This window comes from Lepidochelys kempii, chromosome 22, assembly GCF_965140285.1.
Source record: "Lepidochelys kempii isolate rLepKem1 chromosome 22, rLepKem1.hap1, whole genome shotgun sequence".
NCBI lineage: Eukaryota > Metazoa > Chordata > Testudines > Cheloniidae > Lepidochelys > Lepidochelys kempii.
The window spans coordinates 17735303-17761695 of NC_136401.1; the positions used below are offsets into that span (position 1 = coordinate 17735303).

The 26393-nt window shown below is 42.2% G+C and overlaps 2 protein-coding genes across 18 annotated transcripts in view; one reads left to right on the plus strand and one right to left on the minus strand.

Annotated features, from left to right (window-relative positions):
• SIK2 (salt inducible kinase 2) overlaps positions 1–26393 on the plus strand; it is a 115633-nt gene that overhangs the window by 82528 nt on the left and 6712 nt on the right. For 15 of the 16 annotated variants that reach the window (XM_073321217.2, XM_073321207.2, XM_073321201.2 and 12 more), the window contains 8 exons: positions 1443–1566; positions 2485–2705; positions 4337–4489; positions 10715–10873; positions 22322–22550; positions 23643–23927; positions 24083–24246; positions 25434–25547. In XM_073321217.2, the coding sequence (XP_073177318.1) occupies positions 1443–1566; positions 2485–2705; positions 4337–4489; positions 10715–10873; positions 22322–22550; positions 23643–23927; positions 24083–24246; positions 25434–25547 (1449 nt within the window). The remainder of the gene's footprint in view (positions 1–1442; positions 1567–2484; positions 2706–4336; positions 4490–10714; positions 10874–22321; positions 22551–23642; positions 23928–24082; positions 24247–25433; positions 25548–26393) is intronic. The other variant, XM_073321205.2, reaches the window with a different exon arrangement.
• Positions 12406–26393, minus strand: part of ALG9 (ALG9 alpha-1,2-mannosyltransferase) — a 118781-nt gene continuing 104793 nt past the window's right edge. The window contains exons 15-16 of one of the 2 annotated variants that reach the window (XR_012155956.2): positions 13053–13193; positions 12407–12962 (exon numbers count right to left, since the gene is read on the minus strand). Coding sequence is in view for 1 of the 2 variants with exons in the window: in XM_078849917.1 (XP_078706043.1) it covers positions 13142–13193 (52 nt within the window). In the remaining variant the exon portion in view is untranslated. Of the gene's footprint in view, positions 13194–26393 lie in introns of both variants that reach the window. The other variant, XM_078849917.1, reaches the window with a different exon arrangement.

Consider the following 26393-nt stretch of genomic DNA (forward strand, 5'->3'; position numbering starts at 1 on the left):
GTGTCCATATCCTGAACTACCCAGAGATACCGTGCAATTCAGCAGCCTGTGCTTTGGTGCCAGAAGCACAGTGCTGATACTACGTAACATGTGAGAGAGGCAGATGAATTCATGAGTAAGAGCTCAGTTCACAGCGCATAGACGTTCACCTTGCAGCTGCTCATCTAAAGAGATCTGTGTTGTTTTCGTAAATGAACACCGTCCCCATAGGCACTCTTTTTTTAATGAGTAAAGGTTACAGCTTTGCTGAGCCTATTATCCTGTAACTGCCAAATGAACCCATTACTCTCCACCCATGCACAAGGTTCAGAATAATATGAGCGGTGTTTGAATGTGAAAAGTGAATTGCAGAGCTTTGGTAAATATTTTTAAAACTGTTTTAAGATCTCGGCTTATTAACAAAATCTCCTTGTAAACTAAAAACACCGTAAGTGTATTTACGTTTTAAAATAAAGCATCTGAAAAGCGGTTTCCTCCTTCACGTACTGCCAAGACCTGAGTTGTTGTGCTACAGTTGACAATGCTAAAGCAGCTAACGGAAATGGTCTCTAAAAAGCTGAGTTGGTAGGAGGAAGAAATAATCCTCAACTCAGGTTTTAGCAGATAAAGACATTGATTTTTAATATTTTTAGTTTTAAAATCTCAGTATGCTGACACAATTTTGGTGTGTGTTTAGAATGCTTTTCCTGTCTATTGAGGCACCTAGTGCCATGTCTACCTATACAGATTCATGTCCCTGGGTCTGGTATAGTCATTTAATTCCATACGGCACTATCTTCTCTGGCAAATGTAGCAAGACTGTTTCCACTTACTTTGCCAGTTAACACATAGTTTCAGAAATGAATCTGACAATTGGCTTAATGCTGCTGTTCTGGTTGTGTGTGTCTCTTTGCACATCTTATGCAATCTCTCAATGGGCTTTGCACTCAGCATTGCAGAATCACAGCTATCACAGTCCATGCAAACATCAGTGGGTTTTTTCCCTTAAAACTTTGCAAGCCAGTGAACAGGAGAGGTTGAGGTTTGTGTGTTCTGAACAACGGGAATTTGGGGTGGGTTTTTTGTTTGAACATATTCAGATGTAGTAAAGAGTGTCTTTAAATCTCCCTTGAAGTAGCAGCTCATTTTTCATGTATCATTCAGTCACCCCTATGAAGCTTTGCACTAGCAGCCAGAGTCCTTCGTCCATTGCACACAGCAGTTTTACCCTGCTTATCAGCAAAAGGCACTGCAAACCTAGCCATTTTGGGTTGGCTAAGGGTTCTTAAGGTTTAGGGGTTTCCAAGTATATGACTCCTTTTTCTTTAACACTGTTTCTTGCAGGATGTAGAATCAACTTTAATTTTTGCAAGGATAGCCTGGGGTTTCACAAGTAAATCTCAGGGCAAAGAGTACTTGTGTGCATCTGAAAGGTAAAAGCAGGAATGTTCTCTGTCTTGCAGAGCATGGGTGTAGTTCTTTATGTCCTAGTCTGTGGAGCGTTACCTTTTGATGGACCTACACTCCCTATTCTGAGACAACGGGTTCTGGAAGGAAGGTTCAGGATCCCCTATTTCATGTCAGAAGGTAATATATTTTGCCTTATGCTTTGAGGATTTTAAGCTCTAATTAAATTAAACTCTTAAACTGCAGATGGTGGACAACTGAGTCATTAATGAGCAATGAATATGATTGTAAATGAAGAGGAGTGTCCCACTTCCTACCTCTGATTAGAAACAGAAAAAAATTCACAGATTCAAACAGCAAGTAGTTTTCATTCTCCAAGACAACAAAACAAACATTCATTTTAGTTTGGAAAGCAAATGCAGGGAAAACAAAATCCTCATTTTAGCGTAATGCAGATTGGGTTTTCCTGTTTTCTTTGACTGCATCTTTTAAACAGAAGCAAAAAAACAAACACCCCAAGAAGAGCTCAACAAACCACGTAACCAACTCATACGCCTGGGTGTCAGTCTTATATCTTTGGCACACCCAGTTGTTGTTGTTCTTGTTGTAAGACTATGAGATCTTTTCCTAGTTTGATTGATCCAGTTGTTGGGTCTTGCTTGGTCAGTCTTGATCATAAACAATGAGGAAATGTTTGATAGCGTAACCCCAAAACCGATGATGCAGGTATTGGCCTGCAGGGAAGAAGTTGCCAATAGTCTAGTCTAAATTAAAGGGACGCTGTGTTTTGAACATATCAAGTGGCTTCATAAGCGTTAAATGTTGGGAGATGTTTAGAATTAATGACACCCCTCCCCAGACAGCACATTCTTTAAATAAGTTGATTTTTTTTCTTGGTGTGAACTGAAGTCTTTAGCTCAAAAGATTATTTTAACTTTCAGGAAATTTATTTAGCACAAAAATTAGGTAGCAACTAGGACAGTTTCCTGTTGTTGCTCTTCATCAGTAGGTGTCAGATTAATACAGTGTGTGCACTGTAGCCTCTTTGCTAGGAGTTTGTAGCATGTTTCCTTTTTTACTTTATTTTTATCCCAACAGAGTGTGAGCACCTGATCAGGAGAATGCTGGTCCTAGACCCATCCAAGAGATTGACAATTGCTCAGATTAAGGAGCATAAATGGATGCTAATAGAAGTTCCTGTGCAGAGACCCATTCTCTATCCACAAGGACAGGAGAACGAGCCTTCCATTGGAGAGTATAATGAGCAGGTTTTGCGGCTGATGCACAGCCTTGGAATAGACCAACAGAAAACTATTGAGGTAAAATATACCTTCCACAGAGATATAACCCCAGAATGAGCCCATTCACTGTCCTGCTTTATTAAATCTAGATTTTACCTGAGTCTCTCTCATAACATTCTTTTTGTTACTCTTGCAACAAAGTCAAGCTGCTGTTGTATTGTCAGTTGCACAGGCCCTTGCAAGAGAAGGCAAATTACAGAAAATATGCTCCAGCTTCTGGAAGGTTTAAAAATCTCGCAGTTCACAACAACTGCTCTAGCCAACTTTGGCCCCAATTCTTTGTAACTGATTAATAAAAGAGATCAGAGGAATGAGGATGTCTCTAATACCTGGAAAAGTTCTCTTGAATGCGATGGGCTTATCAGTGAGCTGGGCTTCTGTTGTGCAGATACTGCCAGTCATAGCAAAATGCGTGGGGCTTATGTAAAAAGTGGGACCTGGGGAAAAAAATCACCAAATTAACTTTCATTTGTGCTGGGAATCATAACTGGACCCCCTGGCTCCAGAGGGAAAGGTTAATGAATTCACTCCATGTATCCCAGGGCCTCCAGAACTGGAGGTGGTTCTTTTATTAATTATTGGTTGTTGTTTTTATTTGAGTGCACTTGCAAACATTTGGGGTTGCAATTTGTTATAGTGGATCATAGAGCAAACTGAAATGCCTATGAATAATTCCTGTGGGACTTTCTGAGGCTGCAAAGCTTGTAAAGTGCTAGCTCTGTAAGATCCCCTGTTGGGATGTGGAAGCTTGCCACTTATAAACCAACCCCAGCCCCCCCCCCCCCTTATTTCTAGAGCTCTGTGTTGACAGTAAAGCTGATTCTTAGGCAGAAAAACAAAGCAAAGGAGCTGTGTTGGTTTCTGCTTCATCAGATTCACAGGGTGTTATTGGGGAAAGCATCATTTGGCATATGGAGAGGGGCAAAATCAGAAGCAAAATAATTTGGTTTTATGCTTCTGAAAGGGTGGGGATGTGAAATTCAGAGGAGAGTAAAAGGAAGCGTAAGAGCAGCAAACATTGACTGTCTTTCTCTCTTGGATTCCAAATCGTGCCTCTTACCAGAAATAAATGCTCAAAAGACTCCCTCAGGACTCAGCATGATCATTTCCTTAGAATGGCTGGTATTTTTAGTAAGTGTGGAGGCTGCACTATTAACACTTCTTGCCAGAAAGGGCTGAATGTGTGCACAGGCGCTCCAGGGATCAATTCCCCAGTGCTGGTGAGGATTTGGAGTAGCCTACCTCTTGTAAGTGAGGTCATGGAGCTTGCTCTCTTCAGATGGCTAAGAGCCAGTCTTAGAGGGCTCAGAAAGGCCTTTGGGTTACAGACACCAACTATCACTGCGGATAGGCACACAGTGACCACTAACTCTGGAAGCAGGCTTCCACATGCAGCTGCAGCGACTTGGTCTTTTTAACTTAACAGAACCATTGAGTCTCAAGAGGCTGACAGTCTCTGCTTTGCCATTCTGGCTTGAAACTTTCTCTCATCTGATTGGTTTCCAGATTGACACTTGCTTGAGATCCCCTCCCCCTTTAAGCGTTTTGTTTTGTTTTTGATAAAAGTGTGATTTTTCTCCTAGCTGCTTATTTTGTGGTTTTGGAGAATGGAGGGTTGGCTGCATTTAGACACTTGTTTCTCTTTTCAGTCTCTGCAGAACAAGAGTTATAACCACTTTGCTGCTATCTATTACCTGTTAGTGGAGAGACTCAAGTCACATCGGAGTAGCTTCCCTGTGGAGCAGAGACTTGATGCTCGTCAGCGTCGGCCAAGCACCATTGCTGAACAAACAGTCGCCAAGGTAACTCCTAATTCCAGGCAGAGATGGGACTGATCACTGCACAAAATGTTCTTGTTTCAGAAAGCTCTTGTTCCTAGATAGCTCTGTGTCAGAGGATCCTTCGCTTTCCTGTGTCTTCAGAATCCCTAGCTTTTCGGTGTTGCTCTGGGCAGAGTGCTTTGCATTTGTTCTGTTCAGTACCATCATATGACAATACAGTTGTTTGTGACTCATTCTGTTGAGTGTTGTGGGTCTTGTCAAATCATGTGAGACACTAGGTACCAATTGTCTGTATGTCTGCCTAAGCAATGGGATGAGAACCCTTGGAAACTGGCCAATTCCCAAGTGGCTGGCTAATTTTCCTATTTCATTTTGTGAGCACTAGGGTCACTGTGCTTGGAAAGGGCATGTGGTCACTGAGAAGCCAGACTGGATCAGAACTACTCCCTGCAATGAATCACCCCAGCTTCATGGTCTGTGCACACACACGGAGTTGTCCTTCTTGGTGAAGGATCTTGCCTCCCACCTCAGGTGAACAAAGCAGAGGCTGTTGGCTCAGAGCAGCAGCAAATTGGACATGGCCTGACTTTGCTCTCTGAGGCTGAAGCTAACAAAGATGATTTCACTTGTCCTCAGGGACAGGGAGTTTCATCGTTAAGCCCCAGTTCATTGCTTGAGTAGTTCTGTTTCACCCTCAACATTCCAGGACAGCTTTTAGGGGGCATACAAATAAAAAGTGTGCTGTTGAACAACTTTAATGGACTGTTTCTGCTTTTCTGAGGATTTGGCATTCTTTGCTGTCAGTAACTGATGTTTCATAGAATCATAGAATATCAGGGTTGGAAAGGAGCTCAGGAGGTCATCTAGTCCAACCCCCTGCTCAAAGCAGGACCAATCCCCAACTAAATCATCCCAGCCAGGGCTTTGTCAAGCCTGACCTTAAAAACTTCTAAGGAAGGAGATTCCACCACCTCTAGTGAAAAAGTTTTTCCTAATATCCAACCTAAACCTCCCCCACTGCAACTTGAGACCATTACTCCTCGTTCTATCATCTGCTACCACTGAGAACAGTCTAGATCCATCCTCTTTGGAACCCCCTTTCAGGTAGTTGAAAGCAGCTATCAAATCCCCCCTCATTCTTCTCTTCCGCAGACTAAACAATCCCAGTTCCCTCAGCCTCTCCTCATAAGTCATGTGTTCCAGTCCCCTAATCATTTTTGTTGCCCTCCGCTGGACTCGTTCCAATTTTTCCACATCCTTTTTGTAGTGTGGGGCCCAAAACTGGACACAGTACTCCAGATGAGGCCTCACCAATGTCAAATATAGGGGAACGATCACGTCCCTCGATCTGCTGGCAATGCCCCCACATATACATCCCAAAATGCCATTGGCCTTCTTGGCAACAAGGGCACATTGTTGACTCATATCCAGCTTCTTGTCCACTGTAACCCCTAGGTCCTTTTCTGCAGAACTGCTGCCGAGCCATTCGGTCCCTTGTCTGTAGCGGTGCATGGGATTCTTCCGTGCGAAGTGCAGGACTCTGCACTTGTCCTTGTTGAACCTCATCAGATTTCTTTTGGCCCAATCCTCTCATTTGTCTAGGGCCCTCTGTATCCTATCCCTACCTTCCAGCGTATCTACCTCTCCTCCCAGTTTAGTGTCATCTGCAAACTTGCTGAGGGTGCAATCCACACCATCCTCCAGTTCATTTATGAAGATATTAAACAAAACGGGCCCGAGGACCAACCCTTGGGGCACTCCACTTGATACCGGCTGCCAACTAGACCTGGAGCCATTGATCACTACCCCTTGAACCCGACAATCTAGCCAACTTTCTATCCACCTTATAGTCCATTCATCCAGCCCATACTTCTTTAACTTCCTGGGAAGAATACTGTGGGAGACCGTGTCAAAAGCTTTGCTAAAGTCAAGGAACAACACATCCACCGCTTTCCCCTCATCCACAGAGCCAGTTATCTCGTCATAGAAGGCAATTAGATTAGTCAGGCATGACCTTCCCTTGGTGAATCCATGCTGACTGTTCCTGATCACTTTCCTCTCCTCTGAGTGCTTCAGAATTGATTCCTTGAGGACCTGGTCCATGATTTTTCCGGGGACTGAGGTGAGGCTGACTGGCCTGTAGTTCCCAGGATCCTCCTTTTCCCTTTTTTAAAGACGGGCACTACATTAGCCTTTTTCCAGTCGTCCGGGACTTCCCCCAATCGCCATGAGTTTTCAAAGATAATGGCCAATGGCTCTGCAATCACATCCACCAACTCCTTTAGCACTCTCGGATGCAGCGCATCTGGCCCCATGGATTTGTGCTCGTCCAACTTTTCTAAATTAGTCCCGAACCACTTCTTTCTCCACATAGGGCTGGTCACCTCCTCCCCATGCTGTGCTGCCCAGTGCAGTAGTCTGGGAGCTGACCTTGTTTGTGAAGACAGAAGCAAAAAAAGCATTGAGTTCATTAGCTTTTTCCACTTCCTCTGTCACTATGTTGCCTCCCTCATTCAGTAAGGGGCCCACACTTTCCTTGACTTCCTTCTTGTTGTTAACATACCTGAAGAAACCCTTCTTGTTACTCTTAACATCTCTTGCTAGCTGCAACTCCAGGTGTGATTTGGCCTTCCTGATTTCACTCCTGCATGCCCAAAGCAATATTTTTATACTCTTCCCTGGTCATTTGTCCAATCTTCCACTTCTTGTAAGCTTCTTTTTTGTGTTTAAGATCAGCAAGGATTTCACTGTTAAGCCAAGCTGGTCGCCTGCCATATTTACTATTCTTTCTACACATCGGGATGGTTTGTCCCTGTAACTTCAATAAGGATTCTTTAAAATACAGCCAGCTCTCCTGGACTCCTTTCCCCCTCATGTTATTCTCCCAGGGGATCCTGCCCATCAGTTCCCTGAGGGAGTCAAAGTCTGCTTTTCTGAAGTCCAGGGTTCGTATGTTTGTCTTTCTCCATCAACTCAACTGTGCTGCAGACTTCTTTGTGCTCCAAGTACCTTGAATGTAATCTGCAAATGAGCAGCTGAACTTTTTACAGGGGATTATTTAGAGATGAGTGAAAGGAATTTATGTTAGATGGGGCCTGATGGTCAGCACACTCTGTTCGGTGCTCTTACACACACAGGACCCTTTGAAAATTAACCCTAACTTTCCCCACTGCTTTTCTTGAGCTATGCATTATATTTGCACTTAAGTCTGGAGAAGAAGTGAGGTCATTCCCAAGACAAATCTCTAGGGTTGGTCTGCCTGATCTAGTTATCTAAGGTACCTATTCACTGTGATATCTAAGCAGCAGATATCATTGTCTTCATATACTTAGTGCCTCAAGGGTGTGTATATCTGTCACTAAATACAAAAGTTTCTGCTGAGCCCAGCATGAGGATCTCCTGAGATGCATGTGGTCAGGAGTCTAGTTTTGCTAGCAATCCCGTAGCACAGGTGGCTGAGTACTGTAAATAACTCCTTTGAGGTTTTCCAGCACCTTTGTGTGAGTAGACCCAGTATGACTGCTAACTAATTGATTTGAGTCTCAAAGATGTCACATGCATTTTACCAACACTCACAAGAACAGCATCTCGGAGCTTACTGCTCAGACACTGGCCTCTACATTCCAGGAGGCTATCTACTCAGTATCTTCTTCAGTTATGCATCCAAAACTGATGGATTCAGTACAGGCTCTGGGGCACTCTTGCCATTTGTCACTTTATTCCCTAGTTACTTTCTCCAAACAGAAAAGTCATGTACAGTTTATCGTGTTTTGTTCCAATAATCCCTTAGAGTTCCTTTTACATGCTCTCCGATTGTTTCATTAAAGTGCAAAAATATTGCCTGGATTCTAATTTCCATTAATGCCTAACTGAAAACATGAGAGGCATGGCCCTATTAAAATAATTGACCTCAGATGACTCATACAGTCAAGTTTTAATGGTATTGAATATATATATTCTGTCAAGTTGCTGGTCCCTTCTGTATGTTGAGTGCCGCTCTGTCTAGATGTGTCTGCATCTAGGCTACCAGGCTTCTTGCATTACTCTTTTCCAGGAGGACTCAGAGCAGTGATCGTGCTCTGGGGGCTAATTGTAAGACATTTTGTTTGTTTTGCATTCTCCTGAAGTGGAAGGTAGAATCTGTATCTGCTCTGAAAACACAGATCAGACACCGCTAACCCAAATGGACACATTTGCAAATCACGTGATGGTTTGAAAGTCATTCAGGCTGTTTGAGGAGATCTCAGGGACACAAATGATTGATGCTCGCTGTGTCTATGCTAGGGAATTTCACTAATATTCCCACCGATGCTACCACTTGTTCAGCTGTAGATAGGGGAGCCCTGGGGTAGAAAAGGCTGTGCAGGCTTTCTAGCCTTTTGACTAGCCTGTCAACATGTTGATAGTAAAATATCAGATATAATGGGGATCCCAAGTGTAAACAAGGCTCTAGTAGCTTCTGAGTCTGATTTATATTTTTGTATGGAACTTTGTTTTTGTAACCACTTTATTTGGTTGCTCAGCCCATGCAGGTGGAGTTACTTGATCATTCTGGGCCTGTGTTACACATGGAAGCACATAACCAGGCCTGACTATGATGATGATAGTGGCACAAATTTTTTTCCCCCAGACCTGGCTGACTATGGGAGAGCTGCCTCTAATCATGGTCCTTTAGGGACAGTGGAGGAATTTAGTCCACATAGCTATGATTCTGCTTTGAGGTGCCTTCTCGTTTCAATGTGTTGCAACATGGTATGCCCAGTTCCCATAAAAACTAACCCTCAGTTGCTTACTGAGGCAGAATATGTTACCTTAGATCAGGTAACGTGCTTAAATTCAGTTCTCATCCATGGCATTCGGTATACCCCATGAGTCACACCAATCTCAGCCATGGCATTAGTCCCCTTATAAAGAGAATCCCCACTTTGATTTTGCCATTTGTCTGAGGATTTCGGGGGGGGGGGGGGGGGGGGGGAATTCTGGCCCCAGTGAAGTTAATGGCAAAACTCTCATTGACTTGAGTGCACCCAGAATTTCACCCCAGATACTCTGAGAAGTTGTTTCTTTTATCTCCTCCAGGCTGGACTCTGTGAATTTCCCACACAAAATTGCATACTCCCACATAGATCTTATTTTAAATTATTTTAGGAACAAATTCCATTATAAAAAAATCTGGTCAACCTGTAACTATGAGGCATCAGCTGAGATGGTGGAGACTGCCAGAGGAAAAAAAGAAAAATCACAGAATAACCCCTTCATGTCTTTAGTATGAAGCAGTCCTCTGTTTTATTACTACAGTTACCTAATGTTTGCATAGGTGCAGTGTCTTGGGCACAAAGATAGTCTCTGTCCTCTATATCCTTACTATATTCAATTTTATGCAGCATTATAATATAGATCAGTGCAGTTTGATTTTCACAGACAAGTTGTGTGGACCCTCAACTCTTTTGTTCCAGTCCATTTTCATGTAACTGTCAGTTTCCCCGATTTCACCACATTTGCCTGGAGTTTGGTGCCCCTTTGCTTTCAATACTATGTTTTCCAGGAGATAATTCCTGTCTAAAGGTGCCTGACTTCACAGCTGAATCCTTCCCATTCCTTTCTATGTCTTGTTCCACAGGGGGTCAGCGGGTGGGATGATCTTTAGACAGTCACAAACAGCTTAAAATAGCCATTTGCCTCATTTTAACACAGATTTCTTATACAAATAAAGCTTTTTAAATGAGACTTTAAAACATTTATCAGTTCATGACAGAGGAAAGGAACCATGAAAAGGATTTGTGGAACATGGAAAGCATGAGCAGTTTGGAGCATCTGCAGATTCCAAGCAATTTTCTTCTGCCATCTTTGAAGAGATGCTGTTTGTTCAGAAACGTAAATCTTTCTATTTACTAAATGAACTCTGAAGTCTAAGCCTGCAAGGCTATGTTTCTGTAGGAAGAACTAGGCAGTAAATCTCACCCACAGCCTTTGAGCGGGACTGTGTTTTTAATGTTAATGACACTTGTATGCCAATGACCTTGAAGGAATTTAACTCAAGCATGTGTCTCCCTTTATCCAACATGACAAAAGCCTAACTAGTACCAAGACTTCCTCCTTATCATGCAGCGATAAGCAGAAATATCTACACTCCTCAGGGGAGCCCTGATACACTACCAGGTTTTGAATTTGCAATTATCTTTGTATTTTCATTGTTCATGATTCCTTTTTTGCCCTAAGACTGTTTGGTTTTATTATATCTCATAGACACAAGCTGCAGTGCCCCCAGTGAATCTGCGTTCACAGAATGTAAGGCTGCTGAGGTCTCCGGGCCTCCCACCAGCTCCAGAAGCCTTCTCCTTTCCTGCATCCAGCTGCCACGTCGAGTCCGCATTCATGGAGGAAGAGAGAGTCGATACCCCAAAGGTACATCTTATAAATTACCTCTCTTTCAATGTCACTAAAGCTTTGGGGGGTTGGTACTGTTAAATTATTGCCTGAAAGTAGCATTTGATACCAGAATGATCTGCACCTTTTCATTAGTTAATTGAAAGACCAGCACATTGGCTTTTAGGCATGTCTGTTTTCAAGTACAGAACCCCTAAGAGAACAGGGCCAGATTCTTAGCTTTTAGAAGGTGGTGTCACTCCACTGACTTCATTGGATCAACCCTGATTCCTGCCAGCTGGGCTTACTGAAAGCTGTATAGTCTTGAGTGGGATAACCCTCCCTCTGCCCTCTCCAGTATATCTACTCTCCCTATTTGCCTCTGTGAGGCATTTAAAAGCAAAACTTATTCATCCTATCTTTGTATGGGTGATTTGGGGAAGACTGATTAGTCAGAGGGCAGGTAAGGCAGTCAGAGTGCACCATGAATTCCTTTATCAGATGTTACCTCCACATGTATTATAAATGTGCATATGTCACACATACATACCCATACCACATATATGTATGTGAGAAACGTGACCAGTTCTAGAGACAATCAGGAATTAATCATCCACCTTTGACAGTTTTACCTGTCCTGTGTCCTTTAATCTGGCTCCCAGGGGTTTTAGTCTCACATTCAAAGCCCACTGAGTTGCCATGCTTTTTTGTTTGTTTGTTTTTAAACAAATCAATCTCCATAGATTTTTTTTTTTTTCCCTCCACAATAGTAAAAATTGCCCTGAGGACAGTTGCTCAGGCAGGCGTTTTGCTTGTGCTGTTTACTTATGCATAGATGTATCTTTCTCTCCAGCTTAACACAGTGTAAAAATGGGCAATTGGATGCTGCTCAAACTTCCCAAAAACCCACTTTTGTGCGAAGTCCAACATGGGAAACTTTTAGTTGAAAGTGAAATGTTTTCTTTTTTTTTTTTTTTTTCCAGAAATGTAGATATTTGAGAACATGGAGCCTTAACCATAAGCTTGCATTACCAGTTAAAGCTATTAGAATTTCACTCTTCTCCCTGTCTTATGAAATACAGGAAAATTGGCAGACACAGGCACTTCAGTTTAAATGGACTACAGTAAAAAATTAATAAATACTCTATTTCTTTAACAGTAAATAGCCAGCAGGGACATTCATACTGACAGAAAGTATTAGCAAACTGCTGTGTCTCAGCGGGATTACAGCTGATCCTCTCAGCAAGGCCATTTCTGTAACTAGAATTGTATATAAAATCTGCTCTGGAGACCATTTAATGCATTTTGTTTCCTGCAATCAGACTGGAAGATTGTGTAGGCTGCCTGCACCTCCACAGTTAAGACTTAACTGAACTCTGCTAATACAGTTTGACAATTCCACAGCTATACACGTGTGCAGTTACAGCTTAACTCTCTGAAGGGAGCAACAGCAAGTTTGATGTATTTTGCCATCAACCTATGTGTCTGTGGCAATGCTTTGTAGGGAGGCTGAAAGATGTGAACTGGCAGCATGGAGAAAACTCGAGTTTGTCAGACTGAATTGTTCAAAAATGTGTTTATTCACACACTAACGTTGGCATTTGCACGTTTGTTACCACATTAGAAGTTTAATCTTGGCATTTTATATGCTGATTCAAACCATGTTTTTTAGTCCCTACTTGCCATTCTGAAGGATTTCTTATTTGTTGATGGTTAGATGTTGACAGTAGTATAGTACTTCGGACCTTTTTCATGTCAGTGATTTGACTAGCTCTGTGTGTGTGGTCCCTTTGCAGAGGAAAAGCTATGGATTCACTTTAAAGCAAATGGCCATCAAATCACAAGACTTAAAAGAAGCAGCCTTTGAAAATGAAAATCTCTCTTGCATCACCCTTCAGGTTTTTTGTTTTTTTAAATAAATGCCGCTTGAACAGAATAGATGAGCACACAGAGTACTTTATACTGCGGAGTCAGATCACACTGACCTGAGAATATTGCAATGGCTAGATATTACAGTCCACGTCCACCAGAGGTTCTCAAACTGTGGTCCATATGCCTCTGGTGGTCTGCAAAGAAACGACTGGCCATGTAGTGTTGGCTTTCCTCATCCATTTCAGCTGCTAAATTGCTATACAAGACAGCAAATATGTTAAATACTTTCCATGTAAGAAACTATTATTGCTACAGGGATATTAAGTGGGAGAAGCAGAGTTTTTACCTTGAAAAGGCAGAAGTGCCAGAGACTGCACAAAATCCACTACAGGGATAGGTGGTAGCATAAAATCTATGTATAGCTGGTCCACAGAATCACAAATAGGAAGGGAGGTGTCTGTGAGATACTCCTAAAATGTGACACACCCTATGGAAAGAAAAAAATTGTCTTAAAATATCAGACTGCAGATCCAGAGCTGTTCTTTATAAATACCAACACATTATACAACAAGCACAAAATATGTATAGGTGTTCATCTCATAAGAATGCTGGAAGTATTTCCCTAGAGCTACATCACACAGGCTGTTTGAAAACATATTTGTTTTCAAAATACTAAAGGACGCTTTATCGTAGATTAACTGTTCTGCAACACGTTTTCCCCTAAAACATTTTTAAAAAATCATACAGCAGACCCAAATACCCTTTTTTCATGTTAGAATTCTAACTAGAGAACCCTGCATCAGGGCTGCCAATTCATTAGATTTTTTTGTGCATTAATTTAGTGTTGATGAAAGTCCGACTAATACCATTAGTCAGCACAACAGGGAATGAAACTGCTGTGTAAACTTCTCTATTATAGCTCTGCCCATGCATCTCGAACCTGCTACTCCACTCCTGCCCCTGATGGCAGTTAGCTAGTTCTGACCTGCAGCAGCCTTACTCTGCCAATGCATGTTAAAAATGGAGGAACAGAATCCCATATATGAACAGGAGCCAAAACCACATGGTGTAGTGAACAATGGACCCTAACTCATTTCTCTAGGAGAATCTGAATCTAGATCTCCAGCTTTTTGTTTTGGGGTTTGGGGTTTTTTTGCATTATCTTACTTTGATGGCTCAGTTTTTGTCCCATGTGGAGTTGGAAAAGCTTGAGGTGTTCAAGAAGGGCATAGAAAGCCATTTTCCGTATTCAAGACTTGTTCTGTAAGCACTCTTATAACAATGGAAGTTTAGCTACTGTTTTTCTGACTATCACTTCATACATTTCTGAATCTACTGAAAGAAATTACTTGGTAAATATTGAACTTTCTTGTTCAACAGTTCTACTCCCTTTATTCTGAGTCATATCAGCTGACTTTAAACTAAATTGGCACTGTTTTTGTTATTGCTGCTGCAGCACCATAGCTAACTCAGCTAACAGAAGGCAAACTGATTTCTCTTCTGGCTTGTCCAGTGGCAACAGAATGGTTAACTAAGTGTCCATTGCAGAATCTTTACTTTTGATGATACATTAGCTAGGGGGGGAAACAGCTTAACTCTCAGACCCCAGACTGAGTTGGCAGGGCTGAGATATGAAATGCCATCATTTTATTTGCAAACAGACCAGGTTTCTCAGAGTCGTTGACAGGAATGTGAAGCTCACCATGCCATTTTACAATGCTGCTTCTAATGGTATGAAAACCAGCTGAATTCAGGAAAAGCTCTTTGAAACTCTCTCATTCTGTGCCTGACTTGTAACATCAAATCTCGTCTATAGCCCTGTGTTAACAAATAAGCTGCCAGAGTCTTCCCACGCCCAAAGCTGGACGTGCACAAGTCCATGGGACCGGACGAGTTGCATCCGAAAGTGCTAAAGGAAATGGCGGCTGTGATTGCAGAGCCATTGGCCATTATCTTTGAAAACTTGTGGCCAACGGGGGAAGTCCCAGATGACTGGAAAAAGGCTAATGTAGTGCCCATCTTTAAAAAAGGGAAGAAGGAGGATCTTGGGAACTACAGGCCAGTCAGCCTCACCTCAGTCCCCGGAAAAATCATGGAGCAGGTCCTCAAAGAATCAATCCTGAAGCACTTACATGAGAGGAAAGTGATCAGGAACAGTCAGCATGGATTCACCAAGGGAAGGTCATGCCTGACTAATCTAATTGCCTTCTATGATGAGATTACTGGTTCTGTGGATAAAGGAAAAGCAGTGGATGTATTGTTTCTTGACTTTAGCAAAGCTTTTGACACGGTCTCCCACAGTATTCTCGTCAGCAAGTTAAAGAAGTATGGGCTGGATGAATGCACCATAAGGTGGGTAGAAAGTTGGCTAGATTGTCGGGCTCAACGGGTAGTGATCAATGGCTCCATGTCTAGTTGGCAGCCGGTGTCAAGTGGAGTGCCCCAGGGGTCGGTCCTGGGGCCGGTTTTGTTCAATATTTTCATAAATGATCTGGAGGATGGTGTGGATTGCACTCTCAGCAAATTTGTGGATGATACTAAACTAGGAGGAGTGGTAGATACACTGGAGGGCAGGGATAGCATACAGAGGGACCTAGACAAATTGGAGGATTGGGCCAAAAGAAATCTGATGAGGTCCAATAAGGATAAGTGCAGGGTCCTGCACTTAGGACGGAAGAACCCAATGCACAGCTACAGACTAGGGACCAAATGGCTAGGCAGCAGTTCTGCGGAAAAGGACCTAGGGGTGACAGTGGACGAGAAGCTGGATATGAGTCAGCAGTGTGCCCTTGTTGCCAAGAAGGCCAATGGCATTTTGGGATGTATAAGTAGGGGCATAGCGAGCAGATCGAGGGACGTGATCGTTCCCCTCTATTCGACATTGGTGAGGCCTCATCTGGAGTACTGTGTCCAGTTTTGGGCCCTACACTACAAGAAGGATGTGGATAAATTGGAGAGAGTCCAGCGAAGGGCAACAAAAATGATTAGGGGTCTGGAACATGACTTATGAGGAGAGGCTGAGGGAACTGGGATTGTTTAGTCTGCAGAAGAGAAGAATGAGGGGGGATTTGATAGCTGCTTTCAACTACCTGAGAGGTGGTTCCAGAGAGGATGGTTCTAGACTATTCTCAGTGGTAGAAGAGGACAGGACAAGGAGTAATGGTCTCAAGTTGCAGTGGGGGAGGTTTAGGTTGGATATTAGGAAAAACTTTTGCACTAGGAGGGTGGTGAAGCAGTAGAATGCGTTACCTAGGGAGGTGGTAGAATCTCCTTCCTTAGAAGTTTTTAAGGTCAGGCTTGACAAAGCCCTGGCTGGGATGATTTAATTGGGGATCGGTCCTGCTTTGAGCAGGGGGTTGGACTAGATGACCTCCTGAGGTCCCTTCCAACCCTGATATTCTATGATTCAATGATTTGCACTCATCTGTTTGGTACTGGTATATCCCTGGTTTTGTTCTCTATCCTGATGACAGCATAACAAACATTAAATCCTTATTTATTAAACACATGGGGGACGGGGACAACAAATAGGCACTGCTTGACAGCAAATAGGATGGAGTTTTCAATTTTGTTAGCTTAATTGAGTTAGTGTAATGTAATTGAAAAGCCCTCTTATTGTTCTTTAAGATGTTATTCACCTGAAATAGGGTGGATAACCATAGATTTTTAAAATAAAAACATTTGGATTTGTTTAATATTTTTTTTAAACCTGATTAAAATGAAATCTAATTTTAATACAAAATATGTTCAGGCCTAAGCTACTTATCTCTTAAGAGGGTTAAATAAAAAAAATGTGCTGAATCCATGAGCCTCTATCAAAACCTGTGAGCTAAAGGCTGCTTTTCTATATAAGGAAAGAATCGGGGGGGCTGGGTTTCTTAATTTGAGACCAAGCTTTATAAATAGGGCACAATAGGTCACGTGAAGTAATTTAAGAGTCTATCATTTTCAGGAGACTTCGGCAAGTAGGCAACTTAAGTTTCAGTCACTTTCACTTAGGCATATTTGAAAACTTGCCCAGGCTGATCTGAAATAATCAGTTTAATTCACTCACTAGTTAATCTCTATTTAACAAATTGTTTCGTTGTAAATGTGAAACATGTTTTGATAAGAGAAGTTTAAGTACCCAAAACATGTGAGGTAGTTTTGTTTAATAACAATATATGCTGTTTTGTGTGTTTAATTAAATTCCAGTTCCCATCCTAATGCCGCTTGATGCAAATGATGAGCAAAAAGATAATTATCTAGTAAATAAGCAATAAATCATTCACCGTTTTCAAACATACCTAAATGTACAGCTGATAAGACTGTGAAAATAATAAACTATATAATTGCTTAAATAAATGTACATAGTTATAGTCTACTCTTAGATAGCAAAAATATATACCAAATCTAGTGTAAAGAACATAAGAATGGCCACACTGGGTCAGACCAAAGGTCCATCCAGCCCAGTATCCTGTCTACCGACAGTGACCAATGCCAGGTGCCCCAGAGGGAGTGAACCTAGCAAGTAATGATCTAGTGATCTCTCTCCTGCCATCCATCTCCATCCACCCTCTGACAAACAGAGGCTAGGGACACCCTTCCTTTACCCATCCTGGCTAATAGCCATTAATGGACTTAGCCTCCATGAATTGATCCAGTTCTCTTTTAACCCTGTTATAGTCCTAGCCTTCACAACCTCCTCAGGCAAGGAGTTCCACAGTTGACTCTATTTAGTTGTAAATCAACATGTTTCAATGGTTATATCAATCAGTGAGAACGTGCCTCTTTAAAAATACCTGAAGTACAAATGGAAAAGTTTATTAAAATCAGTGATTTAAATTGAGACTTGCCTCTTGGTGATTTGACTAGCTGATTTAAATCAATCCACCCTGGGCTGAAGATATTTAGCTGGCCATGTTGTAGCTAGAGAGGTAGCCAAGGCTACAAAGAGCTAGCTAATGTGCTTTCTTGTTGGCCTGGATCCTACATAAGCATTGAGAGCTTTTCAGTTTTGGTCAGCTAACTCAGTTGAAAACCACAAACTTTACGTGTCAAGACAGGGCCGAAGGGCCCAGCATTTTGCCTTCAGTGCAGCTTTAACTGCTGGAGGTTGTGTGTTAGTAATGCATCTGGCAAGGCCTCAGGTGTGACTAATGCTTTTCTGTTTTGAGGCTGATTTATCTATCATGCATCCTCTACCCCCGCAAAAACAGTGGCAGGAATCAGTTGCATCCTTGCATTTGACATTGCTATCTGACTCCTCAGAGGCCCCACTACTCGCGGTTAAACTCAGGGAGAAGGCACACAGAGACTGGTCATTTGTTATCTTTTCTCTTGTGTTTAATAACTAGGAAGTTATCCTGCTAGTTATACAGGATGGGCAACTGAATTCCAGTGTGTAGTGGGAACGTCTGCACTGTGCTAATGGTGGTTAGCTCAGGACCATGTGCAAAACTTTCATTCAAGTTTATAGCATTGCAAGGAAAACTCAGGCAACAGGGATGACCTTCCCCATATTATTGTAAAAATGACTACAGCTGGGGACATTTAAATGTTTCCTATCAAACAGAAGCAATGCTGCTACCGCATGGCATTGGCATCTCATTGACTGCCGAACTGTTCCGTTACTGTCACAAAATTACACTAGTTCAGTATTAAATCGCACCAGCGGGGAGTGCATACAAAAGCCCCTTCTTGTAATGCAGTCACCCATTAGACTCTTCAGTCAGGACTGGGGAGAGACACTAGCGATCCCTGTATTTAAAAAAAGCAACCCATGAAATCAGTCTCTGGCAATGATGGCCCTTGTAGTTAGTGCTATGCGCTGCCATGCCAGAAAATAGTCCCAGTCTCATTCCTTGGGTCAGCAGAAGCACCTCATATCACTCAGTGATCCCCAAATGACTAAGGAGCAGCTCTGATGGACTTCAGGGGGCATCCTGCCCTGTCCATGATCAGAAAGAAGGTGCTCACAACTTGGTGGCTTGCAGGAATGGTGTGAAGGAGAGTACAGGGATTCCACAGATTCAGAAATAACCTGTTTCTGGCATCAAGCTGCTTGCTCAAGTGGGTTTTAAAACAGGTTGGAAATGTTATGCAGGAAACTCAAGAGTTTATAAACAGGGGGAAGTTTAAGAATTAAATTGCAAAAGATATCAAGGAAGTGTCCAGAATAAAACTGAATCCAAATTTACTCTAGGTAAAGCCTGAATGCATTCCTCCCCTTCTAAGTTTATCCCTAGAAATATCCATCATTTAGCATCGTGCAGCTATGGAGGTGATGAACAGACAACTCCAGCTGTCCATGGGTACCACCCCAAAACGTGACTCGGCTTCTATGCAAGCAGGACTGGATAAACTAGAGAATTTCAGTTTTACCCTGAAGTCTCCTTTCTGTGAGTGCAGGAAGCATGGAAATTAAGTGACTTTCTCAGAAACCTATACAGATTTCTTTTAGTCCACCAGGCAGTCATTTCTCATCTGGAGGGCTTTGTGGATCCTCCATCTGGGCATAGCTGAATGCCTGCCCTTTCCCTGGGTCTGGTAATCATCTGGCTTATGCGGTGCTCCCCACTCTAACCCTTATCCAGGTATAGACATTACATTCCAAGACTAGGTAGTGAAAACTGACTGGGTTTTCACTAGAAAGCAAAGTCCACAGAGATGTGTGGGCAGTTGGCCCAACCCCAAACAGCTTAGCAGTTATCTAATTATGAAGTTAATCTGATAAGACTAAACTCTGTAGAGAACTGTATGTACACCATTTTGTAAAACTGCAACTGCTTAAATGTCTGGGGATTAGTGAAGAGTGGGGAGGTAATTATCTGGTTGGAGGGACTCAAAATGAAAATGCAGAAGAGAGGAAAATTCAGGAGCAGAGTACCTTCTAGGCAATGGTTGGAAAGCTCCCTCTGAAGGGTTTGAAGATTTACCGCAATGTACGTAATAAAGGTAAAAGCATAATATTAACTGTTCAGTATTAGACAGGAATAGAGGATTAAATTATTTCTCCTAAAACCTTCTTAAACCAAGAATGAGGAAATGTTATTAGATGATCCATGAAATGTCAAACCCAGGGATGCCTCTTTATTCTTTCATCTTTTGTCCCTACTGAGCAAGACCAAGGATGGGTTCCTGAACTACACTTGACAACTATACCCTAGCCATCTTAGGCATCAGAATAATAGGAAACACAATTTATTGGGAGCCACATCTGAATGGTAGAAATCCAAGAGCCTTAGGGCTTGTCTACATGGTGCATTAGTCCATACTAGGGGTGTGAAGTCTAGAATGCACTACTGGTGCGCTGCACACTTAGTGCTGCACGTGGATCCTGCTGGTGTGCCCTAAAAGTTCCCTAGTGTGCATTAATGTAATACTATTTGAAACAGGACCACATCAGATGACTTGAAAGGGACCACTCTGAAGTGGTCTTTATATCACACCGGATATCTTGCACAGGGTGGATTGAGTTACTTCCTTCTGCCTTGACTGCGGGATGATTTAATAACTAGAGCACTTCTGACAGGTGTTTGTCCAACCTGTTAAAAACCTCAACTGAAAGAGATTCCACAACTTCCCTAGGCAGTTTGTTCCAGTGCTTACCTACCCTGACAGTTGGGAAGTTTTTCCTAATGTCCAACCCAAACTTCCCTTGCTGCAATTTAAGCCCATTGCTTCTTGTCCTATCCTCGGAGGTTAAGAAGAACAATTTTTCTCCCTCCTTCTTGTAACAATCTTTTATGTATTTGAAAACTTATGTTCCCCCTCAGTCTTCTCTTCTTCCAGACTAAACAAACCCAATTTTTTCAGGCTTTCCTCATAGCTCATGTTTTCTAGACCTTTAATAATTTTTGTTGCCCTCCTCTGAGCTTTCTCCAATTTGTCCACATCTTTCCTGAAATGTGGTGCCCAGAACTGGACACAGTACTCCAGTTGAGGCCTTATTAGCACAGAGTGGAGCGGAAGAATTACTTCTTGTGTCTTACTCACAACATTCCTGCTGATGCATCCCAGAATGATGATTGTTTTTTCTGCAGGTGTTACATTGTTGAGTCTTGTTTAGCTTGTGATCCATTATAACCCCCATATCCCTTTCCACAGTGTTCCTTCGTAGGCAGTCATTTCCCATTTTGTATGTGTGCAATTAATTGTTCTTTCTGACAATGATTTAAATCACTGATTTAAATCAAATTTTTCTGTTTGCTGATTTAAAATGATTACTAACCAATGAGAAATTGCCCTTTTTCAGGAAAATAACTAAACTACAGATGCAATTAAAGATAAAAATTGATTGTAACCATGAAAATATCTGTTTATAACTGCTTAAATATGTATAAATACAGTATATCTTCCTGGTTAGCAAAAAAGTACCAAATTTAGTATAAAGGTTATACGTAGTTGTAAAGTTACAAATATAAAAATCTGAAAGTAAGTTAATTCTACTTTATTATTTTAAATGCACAAAAAAGCAGTTTAGAATCATTATTAGTTAAAAATATTACATGTCCTGGATACATAAATTCAATTTTGATACTTATTTTTTAAAACTTGCTGATTTGTTAAAGGAAGTGTCTGTAGTTAATGAATTGAACTCAATGTTTCAGGTCACCGTGTCCATCAAGATTTTAGTTCTAATAGATCTCATCCTCACACTCCATTTTTATTCGTAGATTGGGAGAGAAGACACTTTCTTGCTTTTTCAACTCTCATTCAGTTTCTCAATTTTGAACAAGCTAGTAACTGAACTTTGAACTAGTTGAATAAACAAATGAAAACTATGGTTATCCACCCTCATGTTTCCAGAAGAAAAAAGTAGCAGCCCAGGCCAGCCTTGCACAAGGACGCTGCTTACAACTTCTAGGGTACTTTAGAGACCAAACTATTTTTTAAGACTGCATAAAGTACCAGCCATCGTATGGTATGAATACAGGTGCCATCTTTTTCCTATTCACTATTAAGGAATCAAAATGTAAAATTATCTGAACAAACTGATGTTGTTCATTTTCCCTTGCAAGTCCCAGGCACCACCACATCAGCTGGACTGAGCAGACACAAGATAAGAGGAATGGACCTTTAATGCAAATGACCAGTTCTAAGCATGAACCAAGGAGGGGCATGTTTGCTGATCCTTTGTGAAATACACTAAGAGAACTTACTGTTTTGCAGTTTTAGAGAGACAGTGCAGTTAAATAGGGCAAACTTGGTCTTACGAATGCTTGTTTGCCAAACTCCAAATTAAACAATGGACAGAGGACAAAGGAGAACAAAAATCACAGGTTTCATAAATTTAAATATTTTGTGGCTAAGCCTGAAGCAGATTTTATGAGACACTCCTGACAAGAATAAGTATTAGGGAAACTAACAGACTAAATTTGGGAGATTCCAACAATAACTTAAAAATAAGGTGACCAATGATTCCACTCTTCTGGAACCTCACTCTGGAACTCTGAACTGGTCTCTGATTGAAATCAGAGGAGTTTGCAGATGACACTGAATATCCAGGCTGTTTTGAGTCCATTTCAGTCTGTGTCTCTGCATCTCACAATATAGGGCAGAGATTTGACTCTTCAGGGAGCCTCTATGCTAATAATTGAATGCTGTCTTTCTTCCTCTCCCTGTGGCATTTAGGTAAATGGCTGCTTGCTGGATCCCTTGCCCCCTATGGTGATTAGGAAAGGATGCCAGTCACTGCCTACTAGCATGATGGAAACCTCTATTGATGAGGGGATAGAGACAGAAGGTGAATCAGATGATGATCCTGCACAGGCATTTGCAGCCCTCCAAGCAACCCGCTGTGGGAAAAGACGTCACACTCTGGCAGAAGTGACCAACCAGCTTGTCATGATGCCAGGCACAGGTACATATATTGTAGAGGTCTCTGCAGAAGTTTAAGGATCTAAGAGCCCAGCTTGTTACATGCTGGATGAAAAACACTAGCTTGGTTTGTGTCTTAAGTAACAATAAATAAAGCTGCTTTTCTTGATAGTTATTAATTTATTTGATAGAGGCAGATATGAAGACAAGGGAGCAAACTCACAGCTGGCCTATCCAAGCACAACCCTATCCAATCTAATGGCAATGTAGAAAGGGTAGAGGGTGGCAGGCAAATTAAATGAGTTACATTTTTGGCATAATTAACCATCCCAAGATATTTAATTCCCAGGTGATATATATGCCTAGAAAGAAACACTAGTTTCTCTGGCAGCCCAATGCCAATGCGGGAATGCAGCAATGCCAAGTTGGGCTATGATCTTGTCAGCTCTCCCAAGTTAAACAGAATCTAGACAGTACTTGAATGGGAAATTCCTCAAGAGAAAAAGTGTGGTGAAGAAAACAAGATTGGTGACTTAATGGCATTCTACCAGAGTCCGTACTGAACTGAGGTCTTAGTGCAAGGCTAAAGCCCTCAGCTGTTGTCTTTTAGCGATTATAGAGCCAAGTTCATAACCACATCTAACCATTCAAGATTCCACTGCACTTCTTCAGGTGTTGGCTCCCACTAACCTGGCTAGGTTCCAGTGTGGATAATTCCATTCTGCCTCCCTAAATTCCCACTGCAGTTTCATTTGGATGTGGAATGCACATCTTCATGTCCCCAATAGTTGTGTAATGTACCTGTCCACTGTAAATGGCTTCTGTGTTTCACCCCAGTGGTGAATGAAGTGATTGTTTGAAAAGCGCTTTGGGGGATTTCTACATGAAGGGCACAGTATCCTTGTTAGCAAGCCATTTAACTTATTTTATCCTTAAACTTAGTATTAAAACCAGGGGTGTGACCCCATTCTAGTGCTGGAAGTATTAGTGTGTTTATAAAGCTTGCATTTTTCTTACACTTCCTCCATGCCAGTCACTGGAGACCATGCTGGCAGAAATGGCTCAAACCGATGGCGCTTTGCTTTGCTAAATTACTGCACTTTCTATTTAATCTGGCTTTTGTTATTTCTCACAGGGAAAGTCTACTCCTTGGATGAGAATCCATCTTTGGGCAGCATTGACTCAGAATATGATATGGGATCTTTTCAGAGGGATCTTAACTTTCTTGAGGACACTCCTACCCTGAAGGAAATGGTGCTGGCCAACCAGCCAGCACCCAGAATGACATCCCCTTTCATAGGCCTGAGACCTGCCAATCCAGCCATGCAGGCACTGACCTCCCAAAAACGAGAGGCCCACAACCGTTCCCCCGTCAGTTTCCGAGAGGGGCGCAGGGCATCTGACACATCCCTCACACAAGGTAACTGTTTCACTGTTGTCATGAGAAGTTATGCACAAACATAGTACCATGTGTGCGTTTAACCCCAGCTTTAGTGGCAAAATATGGCTCAGCTGGGCTGTGCTGACTGAATAGCAATAGCTTTGCTGATATTGTTCTGTTTGACTTTTGTCCAGGAATTGTAGCATTTCGACAGCACCTTCAGAATCTGGCACGAACCAAAGGAATCCTGGAGCTGAATAAAGTCCAGCTGCTATATGAACAGATGGGATCAGAAGAAGAGCCCAACCTAACATCAACCACTCCCCACTTGCAGAATCTTGTAAACAGCCCCCCTCAGGTGTGTGTTAAGTACAGATAATGTGTTTGGTGCCGTACAAGCCACAAGCAGAAACAAGCCCTTCCTCAATGAGACAGATAAAGAGGAGAGGAGATGCACTGGGAGACCTAGAAGAGACATTAATGTAGAGCTTAAATTTGCTCCTCTCCCCCTCACTTGTATAATGGAGGGTAGAGCAGGTATTGAACTCCTATGGGTTAGTGTTTGCCAGCCTTGTGGAACCAGCGAGATGGTATTCTGGGCTTTTCAGATCCAACAGATTGTTAGTTTCAGTCTAAAGGATGTGTTTTAGATGCATATAGAGCCACATTCTGTTCTGCCACAGTGGAGTTACTGTGCTGTAACAGAACTGAACCTCCACCCGTCATTTTAAATGTGGTTGGTGGTACATCACTTGCCCAGCTTTGGCCTTATTTTGTCAGACAGAATCCAACTAGTTGCTTCCACTTTCCTTTATTTGCCTGTTTGTAATGAAACAAGAGGCAGCAACTGTAAATAATGAGCACGTTCTATCTTTTCTTGTTGGGCCTACCTGCTCCAGGGAATAATCAGCATGGATGGTCAATAGAACCTATGGTACTCCTTGCAAAATGCTCTAGAGAGCAACTTTGAAGCACTGATAATCCCAGTGCTTTCTCACAATTCGCTATGAGATTTCGGTGCCACTCCTCACTCTCTGAAACCAGAAAGTCACAATCCATTCGGAAGAATGGGTCATTAAGTGTGACATGTCAGAGCTCAGTTGTGGTGCCAACCAGTGAACCATTCTCTCCAGCCACATCAGCAGCTATCCTGCCTGTTGGAGACACCCACTGTGTGTAGAGCTCTTTTTAAAATTTGTATCAAAAGCCTTTTGTCTTTGGTTTTAAAACTCTGAAAAGAGGCAGACATATTCACAGGGTCAGGATTACTTTGTCCTGGTGCCACTGGGATCTGAGCGCAGATGAGTCAGGAAATACCTTGTGTTTCTCCAGGTTAGTCAGTTGTGTGCCTTTTCTATTTCTAAACAATCCTGTCTAAATTCTAAACAACCCTAAATGAGCCATGAGCCCTGCAGATCAGTTGGCTCTACAGCCCCAATCACTGCAACTATGGAGATCTGTGTAAGCAGCTCCCTAAAGGGTTTAAGCAGAAAATGTAGCTTCTGTCTGGCGGAATCAAACTGTGCTCTTGCCTTCTCTTCCCAGGAGGAAGCTTCTCAGCAGCAGGAGACTGTGTCTGCCTTCCCTAATGGCGTGCACCCCCAGTTATTATCCAGACGACAGAGCTTAGAAACACAGTACTTGCAACACAGACTGCAGGTATGGTGCCTTCCTCCAGTGTCAAGCCAGCCATTGATAGTACATACCAATCTAGCCACTGAGTTATTTTCAATGAGAAAAATGGTGGATAACTAGTAAAGCGACAAAAATTCAAGTTACCTTGTATACTAGGGGTTCCTTTGGCTGCTGCAGCTCCTGCTTCTGGTTTTCCATTTCCTTAGCCAGTTACTCATAGTTGCCTCTAATTAATAAGTAACAGGAGTTCAATGGCAGTTCTCGGTAGCTCCTCTTGGTTGCATTCCTTTAAAGGAAACATCACAAGATCTGGTTTGGGAAGTGATCTGAGGAACCTCTGTCCTTTTTCATCGGAGTAACATTTCTCTTTTTATTTTTACTGGTTTCCTTTTAAGAACACAAATTCTGCAAATTCTTCCAGCTTGTATAATAAAAATTCCCAGAGAAGTCTAACCTCCGAGAATGTTTGAAATCCATTACAGCTACCAGTTAGTACCTAATCATATCTAGAATGTAGAAACAGACCAATATTTCCAAGTGTGCTTGAGTTCTGAGTGGTTCAGATTATTTTGGGTATCCAACATGAGTGAGATTGGGCTTGGTTTTTCAGAGTGCGGAGTACCTCCAAGTACCACTAGCTTTGGTTATAGTGGGGGGTGATTACTTAGGGTTTCCCCAAGCAGCTTTCAGTCTCTTCTAGTTACATGTGCCTAGCACAATAAAATCCTGATCCCTGATTGGGGCCTCTAGGCACTACCAGTAACTGGTGGTGTTGCAAAACCAGGTGCTAGATAGGAAGTTAGACGTCCAAAACGTACACATCCACTCTTGAAAATGCTGCCCCCAATCTCTTAAAAACCCTCACATTGT